This window comes from Lemur catta, chromosome 8 (genome assembly GCF_020740605.2).
Source record: "Lemur catta isolate mLemCat1 chromosome 8, mLemCat1.pri, whole genome shotgun sequence".
NCBI lineage: Eukaryota > Metazoa > Chordata > Mammalia > Primates > Lemuridae > Lemur > Lemur catta.
The window spans coordinates 73,094,488-73,106,947 of NC_059135.1; the positions used below are offsets into that span (position 1 = coordinate 73,094,488).

General features: G+C 33.1%; 1 protein-coding gene across 1 annotated transcript in view; it reads right to left on the reverse strand.

Moving 5' to 3' along the window:
* Positions 1-12,460, reverse strand: part of EPC2 (enhancer of polycomb homolog 2) — a 114,632-nt gene that overhangs the window by 16,720 nt on the left and 85,452 nt on the right. Inside the window, exons 5-8 of the mRNA XM_045558707.1 lie at positions 8,642-8,790; positions 7,771-7,903; positions 5,127-5,318; positions 584-673 (exon numbers count right to left, since the gene is read on the reverse strand). Of these exons, the coding sequence (XP_045414663.1) occupies positions 584-673; positions 5,127-5,318; positions 7,771-7,903; positions 8,642-8,790 (564 nt within the window). The remainder of the gene's footprint in view (positions 1-583; positions 674-5,126; positions 5,319-7,770; positions 7,904-8,641; positions 8,791-12,460) is intronic.

The following is a 12,460-nucleotide window of genomic DNA, read 5'->3' on the forward strand; positions in this document are numbered from 1 at the left end:
ACAGTTGTTATACCTTATTTGAAAACCTGAGCATCGAACAGCAATACAATGCTGCACCAAAACTTAATAGCACAAAGCGATTTCTAATTGTACCAAAAAGTTATGAATACACTTATTAGGCAAAATATTGCCATGAGGGAAATTTTAAAATTATTACTTTGTTTGATACTTACTGGTATATATTCACAGGATAGGCCTGCATAACAATAAATCTCAATAAACACTCAGCAGCCATTAAAGGTTCCAGAGCCAATTTAGAGATTCTGGGTTTACCTAATTCTAGCAATGACACATACACTGAGTAATTTTCACGACTGCTGAAGCTATAATTAAAGCCCAAAGTGAAATAAGATTTCTTAAATATGAGGCATTATCAATTTCCAAGTAGAAGACTCTGATATTCTTTGAAAGGACTCAGTATCTTTTAGTATCTTTTACCAGTATTCACATAAAGGATGTTAAATAAAAAGTGTTGATGCACTTCCCATTTTTAGATCAAGACTAAGTCACTTTGACATGAGTTATCTGTTAATTCCAGTTCACAAAATACCAAAAAAAAAAAAAAAAAAAAAAAAGTTCTTACAGCATAATACTGGCATCCTGCCCGCCTTCTGAAAGCACAGGGACCATCAGGATCATTTTCTTCTTCGGGTTCCGATACTGGGGAAGGTACCTAGACAAAATAGGCATTCCATTTAGGAGTTATCAAAAGCCAACAGATCAATGTTTGTAATGATCTAAAATTTAAATCTGATCACAAACAGTAAATCATTCCTATATTACATACAGCAAGGCAGTGAATTCCCCAAAACATTTATGACCAGTAAAAATTTTCTATGGTTAAAAATCATTGTTTTTAATGAATTAGTTCTTGCAGGTAAGCACACATAGTATTGCTTAATTGCTTCTGAACGTGAAGTGCTACTGACTTAAAAATGAATACATTTGACATATCCCATGATATTTTGTAAATAATGTATGTGGGCCATAAATATTTAATCATGACAGCTATATCTTACCTACAGGTAGGTGTGTTTTTATCCAATAACTTTTTCTCTCTGTAATAAAGCCAAAAACTAGAAAGTAAATAGGCTTATAAATAGCCAAAAAAAGGGAAAAAACCCATAAAGATTTCATAAAGACCACAGATTTTACTTAAATGGAAGTCTTTTATCTCTACAGGCCCCATTTTTAAAAAATCACTTTTTAAACTTAGGAGATCAGAGCAGAAAATTAGAAGAGGAAAGAAGACTTGCTAAAGGTAGGCAGATTGGTTGCTGAAATAAGTGATAAGCCCACAACCCTACAGCAAAAGAATAAAGATTTTCAAAACATATTAAAAAGCATTCTGCCCAGGCCATGTGCTATCAGGCCAAATATCCCTATGTAGTCTGAGTAAAACTCTAGGGTAGTACTGATCCATTATAGGACATTTTATAAATATCATAAAAACAGATTCAATGATATATAAACAACCTCTGACATGGCAGGGAAATAACAGGTTTTAGATAAATATCCACCAATCATGGTTAAAATTAAAAGTTTTGGTACTTAAGTTTCAGTTGTCTCGCACTTTCGCTTTGTAGTACATCTCTTTTTTTCTGACAAACGCTGGCTCAACCATATTTACTTACAAATTTTTGAACCTCACAAATCCCTCTCTTCCTATTTTGAGAGGAAAAATGTTTTCTCCACATTATTTCCAAACTGTGGTAATTACCACTGGGTAGGGTCATCCAGGGGAGAAAGGCATTTGTTTGAGGTTCCAATATACCTCCACCAACCCTAAGGGGGGAGACACAGAAACGGTGAGCTGGGGCTGATTCTTCTTCCTGGGGAACCAAGCCCCAAACCTGAAATTTGAAAGGAAACCCCAAATATGAAATTTTACACTTTGGTTCCTTTGCAAATCATGTACCTCTTCTAAGATACACACAGGAAGTATCATAAAGTCTCAGAAATTCTTTGCATAAAGTATGTTACCCCTTCCTTCTGACTACCATTCCCCAAGGGTAGGTTCCAGGGGACAAAGTCAGTCTGAGACATAGAAAGAGAGAGCTGATGTTAGGAGACTCAGAAGCATGATCAAGAAGAGGCAGGGGTTTTAGCTCTGCTATACTGCCAGTTGGGTAAGTCTGGTTAAAATGTTCGTTCTCTTAAGACTCCCTATTCCCTCATTCCTCATTTATTGGACAAACAAAAAGCATATGATTACTTTAATGATCTTGTTTGCAATAAAATCTTGATTTTAGAAGAGCTACATTCTCAATAGTTGCCTTACTGAATAATGCCCAACTACAGGTAAATACTAACTCTTAGCTACATGAGGATACCATAAAATTAATGAGGGTTGTCTAAAATTTTCAAAATGCAATTTTCATGTGGCGATGGGGGCTGGGGACTTTATGAATAAACATAAGAATTTAGAGCAGAATTGAAGAACACTTAATGCACAAGGAACATATGACTAGTGATGCCGAGTGAGTTCTACTTTCAGACTGGATGGACTGATTCATTAGATATGGATTTCATTAAATATGAAATGTCCGATTTTGAATCAAAAGTGGTTTATTATAACTTAAACAAGAATCCATTCAATTAATCAAAGTATGGGCCTAAACCATCAACACAGTTTTGTCATCTTAACAGCAGCTTGTTTATGCCACCAGCAGCGAAGAAGCCTGGAGAGTAAGCGGTGATGAAATTGCAAAAGTCGTTTTCTACAGCTTGTTGAGAACCGAATATTTTTCCTTGCAAAAAGGGGTCCAAAGCCTGGAAGAAGTGGTAGTCAGTTGGAGCAAGGTCTGGTGAATACAGTGGATGACAGAGTTTCTAAGTCTAGCTTCTGTAGTTTGAACAGTGTTGTTTATGTGACATGTGGTCGAGCATTGTCTTGCAAGAGGATTGGCCTGTCTCGATATTGACAAATCTTGGCTGCTTAATCATCAACATCCTCATTTCGTCCAACTGACTGCAGCAGACATCTGCTGTAACTGATTGACCAGGTTTCATGAAGCTGTAGGGGATAATATCAGCGCTGCACCACCAAACACACCATTAGCTTTTTTCGATGAATATTCGGTTTTGAACTGTGTTTCGGCACTTCATCTTTATCCAGCCATTGTGCCGAATGCTTGCAACTGTCAAAAAGAATCCACTTTTTATCACATGTAACAACATGGTGTAGAAATGGTTCACCCTTATGTTGTGACGGCAAAGAAAGGCAAGCTTCAAGACGATTTCTCTGCTGACACTCATATAATTCATGCTGAACCCATCTATCCAGCTTCTTTTCTTTGCCAGCTTGTTTCAAACGGTCCTATACTGTTGGAATAGTAATGTCAACCCTTGCTGCTAATTCATGTGTAGGTTGTCATGGATTCACTTCCACTACAGCTTTCAGATCATCATTATCCACCTTGGTCTCAGGTCACCCACATGGCTCATTTTCAAGATTAAAATTACCAGAATGGAACTTCTTAAACCATAGACGTACTGTGCGTTCATTAGCCACACCCTTCCCAAACACTTCGTTGATATTTCGAGCTGTCTGGGCTGCATTGGTTCCACGATGAAACTCATATTTGAAAATAAGACGAATTTTTGACTTACCATGGTTTCGCAAAAATTGTTCTAAAAAAAAATTTGAAAGATAATTACAAGCCCAAACATGTGTTTGGAAGACTGAGGATGTAACCTCACAATAAAAATAAATCAAGAAGTGTCAAAGTGAAATGTCAGAGATATCAACTGTCAAACTTACTACTTTAGGAAATCGGACATTTCATATTTAATAACCTAACAGTAATAGGGAAAAGTTTCTTACAGGCCACAGTATCATCCTTAAAAAAGGCTGGGAATGTATAGCAAAACTTTCTAGGCTCTCATTAGTATCACAAATATAAGGCTATTCTACATATATTTATCTAACCATGTCATTTTCTTAACATTTTTAATAATTTCCCAGTATATATAATGCAGATAGAGGACATTGGCCATCTGGCTACTACTACAGGCATCATTCCTTTCACCTCCACCCCTTCTGTGTTTTATGCTCCAGCAACACTAGCAGTTCCCTCTAATACCACTGTGCCTACAGCCCTTCCCTACACTTCCTATCTGCAAAACTACTATTTTTTAGGACACTATATTCCTCATTCCTTCAAATGGTCATATGATGAATGTCCCCTAGCTATTCAAAGCCCTGCCTCACGGTAACTAGATGACAAAAGTAAAATATGGTTTTATTAAGTGTTTCTCACGAGCATATGAAATTAAAGATATCTTTGCATATTTAATACCATGCATATAAAATATTTTCTGGGGTAGAAAAAGTAAATCAGTGAAAAAAAGAGTAAAAATAATATAATCTAGCTAAAGTGGACACAGTTTATGGAAACTCTAGATTTTAAATGATTACAGCAATAAAGGGTTTTATAAACAGTCTTGCTTCCAAAGGTATCTGTGATACTGGTTTTTAAAAGAAAATTTTCTTCAAAGCAAGTAAGTCAAAATAGTTAAAATAAGGTAAAGCTGTTAGCAGGTCCAAGGTCTTTGTTACAGTATTCCCTTTAAATTTCCTATCCCATACAGAAAAAAACAGTATTGCTAGACCAGGTACTAAACAGTACTATTTGCTGAAATAACTGATCTTTTAATATATAAAGTAAAAAGTCTTGATATTCACCAAACAATCACTTTCAGAAGTTAAAACCTGAATTAGCTAAATCTTCTTTAGACTCAATAAGCAAATTAATGTTGGCAAATATTTATAATTATATTAACTGTCTTAAAATGTTGATAATCTTTAGATACGAATTAGTAATTCCATTTCTAAAACTCTATTTTAAATACGGGGGAAAGGATCTATGCTTATCTTTATAAAAGGGAAAAACTGAAAACCATCAAAATGTTACACAATAGAATAAATTCTATCCAACTGATGGAAAAATAATAGAGAGTAAATACCATTTTGGTGGCTATATAAATAATGTAGAAAATGTTTATGCTATAACGATAGTGGAACAAAACAAAACTAAAACTCTAAGATGTCAATTATGTTTTAAAAATATAGCAATATAAAAGACTAGAAGGAAATGTCTTTAAAATAGTTTTAAAACAAGCACCTGTGGAAATTCATCTTCATCTGAGCTGTGAAAGTCATATTGCTTAATGTCACTCTTATTGATCACAGGCAATGTCTCAGGAGTGGGTTGCTGAGATGTTATCAAAGCCTCTGCTTTAGGCTTCTTTGGGTACTTCTTCTTTTGACGAACCACATCAGAAGCCTCTTCTTTCAAAGACAAATGATGAGGGTGCTGTTTACATGACGATTTTTCCCCCGAAAGGAAGAAATAAAAATCATTTAGAAATCATGAAAAACTATACTGCTCTTTGAAAAACACACATTTTTACCCAGGAGATGATTTTATTTATTATTTTAAATATGCAAAAATTATTCTGTGATCGTAAATTGAAACGTTTTACTTTCTAAAAGTTATGATGAAAAATAATTATGGTATTTATATTTTCTTTTTATATTGTTAATACTTAAAACTAAGATGTCAGTGATTTTTAGATTGTTCTAACAGTATGTAATCTAGCATTTAAGGTATTTAAATTCAATTATTTAAATCCTCTGTATTAATGATGAAAATTAGTAACTATTTTAAAAATAATTTTAATTGGATCATGAATTCATTTCTATATTCACTTATTTCCAATTTTTAAAAATGTTCTGTGGGTAGTAATTTTTTGTGAAAAATAAGGTTATTAACTGAAAAAAAAAAAACACTTCACTTTTTAGAATGTATAATTACTTCCTCAACTGAACAATCAAACTGTTCTCAAGTACCTCAGGGTTTTATGGAGTTACTTGAGAGGCCATCTGGCAAAGGGACTGAGTTAAGGGGTAGGTTTCCAGCCCCCACTTCTCCTCAGCAGAGCAGCTCTGTTTGTTTTAACATACTGACATGCCTTTTAGTAAAAAAGGATCTACCACTTTGAAAAGTTAGAAATGACTGTTCCAAGCACCAAGGTACAAACTATAAAAGTGTAAAAATACTTCAGAAGTTATATATTCCCACATGTAGTCCAGATGTTAAAACTACTTTAGGGTCAAAAACAGTACACAAACTGAAAATGCTGGTTGAATGGCAAATTATGTTTAGTGAGATATAAACTGTTTCATACAATGGGGATAACTATTACAACAAAAGGAAAAACCTCAACTTCTTAGAAACTCCCTGTATTTTAAGGTGGGATGTGTGATAAAGGAAATACAGTTAACTATGTGTAACACAGTAGGGCAACAATGGATGCAACCATATCTATTAAAATTAGTATTTAAACAGGCTGACTACTACTTCTTAGAAGAGATCTAAAATAAGAATCAATATATAATAAAGGCTGATTCTGTCAGCAATTATGGGTCAAGATTTTTAGATTCTAATGCCTAACAATCACATACCTAGGAAAAGCACTGATTAATATGAAATGGATTTTTAAAAATAACTTACAAAATGACATTTGCACTGATAACTTTTTTTGTTTATAGAGGCAAGTATGATTTAAAGAGAATCAGCTAGGTGGGCTAGATGCCTGTGATTAATAAGAAAGAATTTCGGTGTTTGAATTAACATGAGCTGAATAAAGGAGAAGTCATCCTGCTTCACATTCTTTCTTGACCTTTAAGAAAGAACCCATGAAAATGAGGACTGGGTACATTTTTAAAAGATGAATTTTCCACAAATACCCTAAGTCACTTTTTAAATCTTGCTACAGACAGTAACATTCTACTATCTACATGCTTCAGTCAATATCTCAATTTTTTTTTAGACAAGGTCTTGCTCCATTGCCCAGGCTGGAGTGCAGTGGCAAGATAATAGTTTGCTGCAAACTCCAACTCCTAGGCTCAAGTGATTCTCCCACCCCAGCCTCCTGAGGAGCTAGTACTACAAGCACACACCACCATACCTTGCTTTTTAAAAATGTTTTGTAGAGACAAGGTCTCTCCATTTTGCCCAGACTGGTCTTGAGCTTCTGGCCTCAAGCGATCCCCTCCCACCTTAGCCTCCCAAAGTGCTGGGACTACAGGTATATACCACTGCATCCAACTGAAACCTGTTTCTTATTTAAATCTATGCTCCTTAAAATTAAAGCTTTTATTAGCTTTTATATATCTCATTTAAATACTGAATCAATATAATTTCTTAGTCCAAGAGACTAAAATAATCACTGAGTCTTGCTCTTGTATTAGGAAGAAATTGTGATTTAGAAATTAAAGGACTTTCTCTAAGTAGGTAACAACTGATAATCGCTGGTTCTGGCAACGATGATGACAAGAATAACTTTCAATAGTCTCAATGAAGAAAGCTTTCGCTTTAGATGTTGATGCTTGCCACTACAATGCAGGGTTTGCTAAGGCTAGTTAGCAATAATAATAATGAGACTTTTATTACCCATATTCTCTAGAGAAGCAGATAGCACATTGGAAATCAAAGGACTGTTAGATCTGGACTCAAACCTTGAATCTGCCACTTACGAGTTATGGTCTAGAATCACACAGAGATAAAACCTACCTAAAGTGTTGTTATGAGGATTAATGGGTCAGTATGTATATAAAAACTCCTAGCAAAATGTTTGGCAAATGGTAAGAACTAAATTCATATTCATTACTTTTTTCCTTCATCAAACTATATTAAGACATGCAGAAATCAATAGTTATCTAATCAGTATTACCATACATGCTTCTCCCCAGGGGATATTCACCTTAGTTTTACATTCTTGGACTTTATGATGATTTCCATTATGAAGAGTTGCTGGAGTGGCATATAAGTCTTTTTCTGATCTATTGATTTTCACTTCATTAAGGATTTCACCACCATAGTCTCCCAAATGATACCTCAAAAAAGGTAACAAAATATAAGAACACATTGCATAGTTTAACAATAAAGAAAGAAAATAAATGATAGCTCAATTAATTAGAAGACAATCAAATGGAGCTAGTAATCAAATTATTTTCAAAAGAAAATTTAGAGAAATAAATAAACATGTTTTGATTTAAAAAAAACCCAAAACAAACCAAAAAACTGAAAAAAATGCCTAAGGTCATAGAAAACAAATTTCTTATATATTTTATATTACAAAGCACTGGGAAATGTTGTTTATAATGCTTACTTCAGAAATCACACAAAACTTTGTTAGTTTTAGTTTAGTCCATTTAATTATGCAGGAAGATACTGTTACATTGAACACATTTCCAAAAAGAGGCACAACAAAAAATAAAATCAATTAAACATTCATTTCCCTCAGATCTTATTTAATAGAAACTTTAATACAGAGAGCTGAACAAAATGATTTCTAGGTTCTTTTCTAAATAAAATTCAATGATTCTGCCAAAAAAAAAAAAATTAAGTGCATTAGAGAAACTATACTATACACAACCTCCCCTAAAATTTACAACACAAATTGGTAACTTAATTTGATTTCTTAAAAAAAATCTTGTAAAAATGTAAATTCTGTTAAAGAATCAATATCAACCATCATAAAGCTTAGAACCTCACCCCCCCAATCTTTTGGTTCAATTTTATCCATTATTTGGCTAAAGCTGCCACTTGTTATTTAATAGTAGCAATGTTACCTTTTTTCCACAACTTCCAAGGTTAAGTGCAATAATTCTCGTTTTGTTTTCTCTCTTCTCTTAATCATTTCCAAAATTGTTATGGCTCTACTAAACTCTCGTCTCAGTTTCAACATCTTTTCATATGAAGCTTCATCATTCTTACGATTCTATTAAAAATATCAATTTTAGAAAAATAAACAATTAACCCAATTATCCACATTTCCAGCTTTATGGAACAAAATATTATCAAGACCCAAATTCAACCCACAAAAATAAAATGTTAAAAAATGTTGAAAAAAATCATCTAAACAGCAACTACATAAGAGAACCTATCTATTTAACTCTGAAAACAAAAGTATGAGCAAATATCTCTCAATAAATATTCACCAAAAAAATGTTCTTGGCTGATGAAAAGATGGAATGGCATAGAAGAGATAACTTCAATGTAAACAAATTTAAAAAATGTCTGACTGAACCAAAACCTAGTATATTAGAAAATGTAGTCTATTCATATCGTAGTAAGGTATTTTCCAATGACAGAGAGAACTGTTCTATCCAGACCAACGTACCTAAAAATAGCCAAAATAAGTCTCTATCCATCCATCTAGCTCTGTAAACTGGGGGCTTGAAGGTTCAATACATGAATAATGACATGCAAAGCTTCACTTAAGAAACTCAGATAGAAAACCAAAAGTAGCATGTCAAGCATTTCAAAAAAGGGGGGATTATCATGTCTCAATGTAATAAACCTCACTGCAGAGAGAATAAGATTTAGCAAAAATTCTGAATTTCAGAATATTGTTAATTAATTCTTTAATTAATTCCAAAGTAAAAGCCCTGTTATGTAACTAGAGAAGGCTCAGCATCTATTTGCATATAAAATTATTATTAATACAAGCTAGTTTGTTAAATCAAACATCCTGTTACTTAATTAATAGGGACAAACTATTCATTCAAAAACAGACCACTACCAATCCTAAATCTATATAACCACACTGAATCGTACTTAAGCAATCATTCCATCCTTGAGTTGAAAATTCAATGACATTGGAATGCTAGAGGTTTCATATTAGAGGATTATAAAAAAGAAAATAACAATTGAGAAAATTTCAGTTATGTTTTTTCTTTTGTGTAGTTTCTTGCATTTGAAAAATAACTATCACCTATTAAAAATAACCTAAACTTAATCCCACTGTGGTACTGCATACAGAATATTAAAAAACTCTAAGTCAGTAAGTCATCCTTTCATCTAATAAAAAAACTCACCTTTTATTCTTTCAGTACCATGTAACAAAAGGCAAAATAAAATCTAAAGCATAGTTTTAAGCTTTTTTTTTTTTTTTTGGTAAACATGCAGCAATAATACCTTCCAATAAAAAAAAATTAACTTTACCAATAGCAAATATTAAATGCCTACTCACACAAGGTATTGCACACATCTCCTATCCTCAAAAGGCTTAAAATCTAGTAAGAATGACAGACATACAGAATCAAAAGACATAAAAATACAAAGTTACATTCCAGCTGGCAGCTGAATAATATTCAAAGGTGTTCCAGAATCTTCACAGTGCCCCCCTTCTTCAGTAAGTATTGCTCTTGGACTCTGTGCTTCTGCTTTGTCTCACTGATTTCCTGCACTCTTGGCCTAAATAACTACCCTTCCTAACTTTTCCTTTCCCCAGTCCTGTCTTTTCTATTTTTTTTTTTTTGACTTTTCATTTTGAAATAATTTCAGGCTTATGAAAGTTGTAAAAATAGTATAAAGAATTCTCACATATAATATCTTCATCCAGATTCCCTAATGGTTAACATTTCATATTTGCTTTCTCTCTTTGAATGTATATACATCTACATGCATGCATATAAACACATACATAATTAGCAGTATTTTTCAAAATTTTGAAGAAAAGTTGAAGACATGATGCCCTTTATCTCCAAACACTTTTAATATTAACATATATTTTCTAAAAATAATGATATTATACAACCACAGTACAATTATCAAAATCTGGAAATTAACATTAATATAATCCCATTATCTAATTTATTTATATAAAGAAACTATTCATATTTCACCAATTGCCCCACTTATATCCTTTGTGGCAATAAATGTAGCTACTGCTACAAAGGACACCAGTGAAACAGTAATATTTATTATTAAAATTTATCAATAATAATCTTTTTCCCAGGTCTAGGCTCTGACTCAGGATTAAAAACTGCATTTAGTTGTCATGTCTCTTTAATCTCCTATAATTTAGAATAGTTCCTCTTTCTGTGGTGATCATGACCTTAACATTTTTGAGGAGTAGAGACCATTTATTTTTGTAGAATGTTTCTCAATTTGGGTTTCATTACTGTTCTTACATGATTAAATTCAAATTATGTATTTTGGGTACAAGTACCACAGAAGCGACATTGTTGTTCCTCTCATATTATATCAGGAGTTAATGATACTATTTGTCCCATTACTGCTGATAATAACTTTGATTAAGATGGTGTCTGCCAGTTTTCTCTAGTCAAATACTATTTTTCCTTTTTAATTAACAAGTATGTTGTAGGACTATATAAGTAGTATTTTGTTTCTCACCAAATTCTCCCCCATTAGTTTAGTACCCATGGATCCTAACTTTTATCTGAAACAATTATTATTATGGTGGTTGCCAAATTGTGATCTTCTAACTCTACCACCTCGCTAACATTTGTAAGTTTGGAAATCTACTGTAAGTAAGTGTTCCATTCTCTTTTATATATATATCTATCTATCATCTATTTATCCATCCATCCATCCATATCACTATGGACTCATGGGTTATTCTATGGGTTATAGTCTATTACTCTCATTATCTATTTTGATATTCAAATTTTCCCAGCTCTAATCAGCAGAGTCCCGCTTAAAGTTGGTTCCTGTGTACTTCTGACATAGCTTTGATATTCTTCAATCACATTCTTATTTTCTGGTATAGCAAAAGGTTTGTTCCAAGCTTATCTTTATATTTTCTCAGCCCCAGACCTGGAACCAATCATTTTCCTAAGGAGCCCTGCTTCCTTTCAATGGAAAACAGTGTTTAAAATCAGGATCTACATGCTAGGCATGCCTATTGTTACTAGGTGTCATTGCTTCTAGAGCCTCTTGGTGAATAAAGCTAGGAAATAAGTATATAATTATATGTATGTACATACACACAGATTTACATCTATTTTTAGCTATATCTACATTAAAAACCATAGACTCATACTGATTTCTATTCTAAGATGGCCCTATTCCCTGTATTCAAATCCACTTGTCCCCTTTACCCTGTCTCACAACTGTTTCTGCTTGAGGCCAACTCCTTTCTTCCTATTACAGTTATATATTACAGTTCTGTACTTACTTCCAAATCTCTAGCGAAGTGGTTCTCAAACTCCTGTACTTTAAAATAAACGGAAGATCTTTTTATAACCAAGGATGATTCACAGGTGACTACTACATACAGCAGAATTCAGAACCATTACCCTGAGAATTCCCTCTCTTAATGGTCTATCTTACTTCTTTGGGCCACACAGAGGGGGGAGAGAAGGCACAGACACTAAGAGTTTTATCTATGTGGTTAAACATAATAAATGTATATACTGATTCAGGATTTCCCAGTCCATGCATTTAGACATGTTGGTGCCTTAAGACTATCTCATTTAAGAATGTCTTAAAGTACTTATGTACTCCCAAATTAAATATTAGTTTAGTGAATTAAAATTAAATTCTAGACTTTCAAACAAATATTTGAGAAGTTCTTTTAAGTTTTGCATCAGCTAGACAAGTGTTTTTAAGTTTGTGGAAACAGAAAAGGAAACACAGAGCCT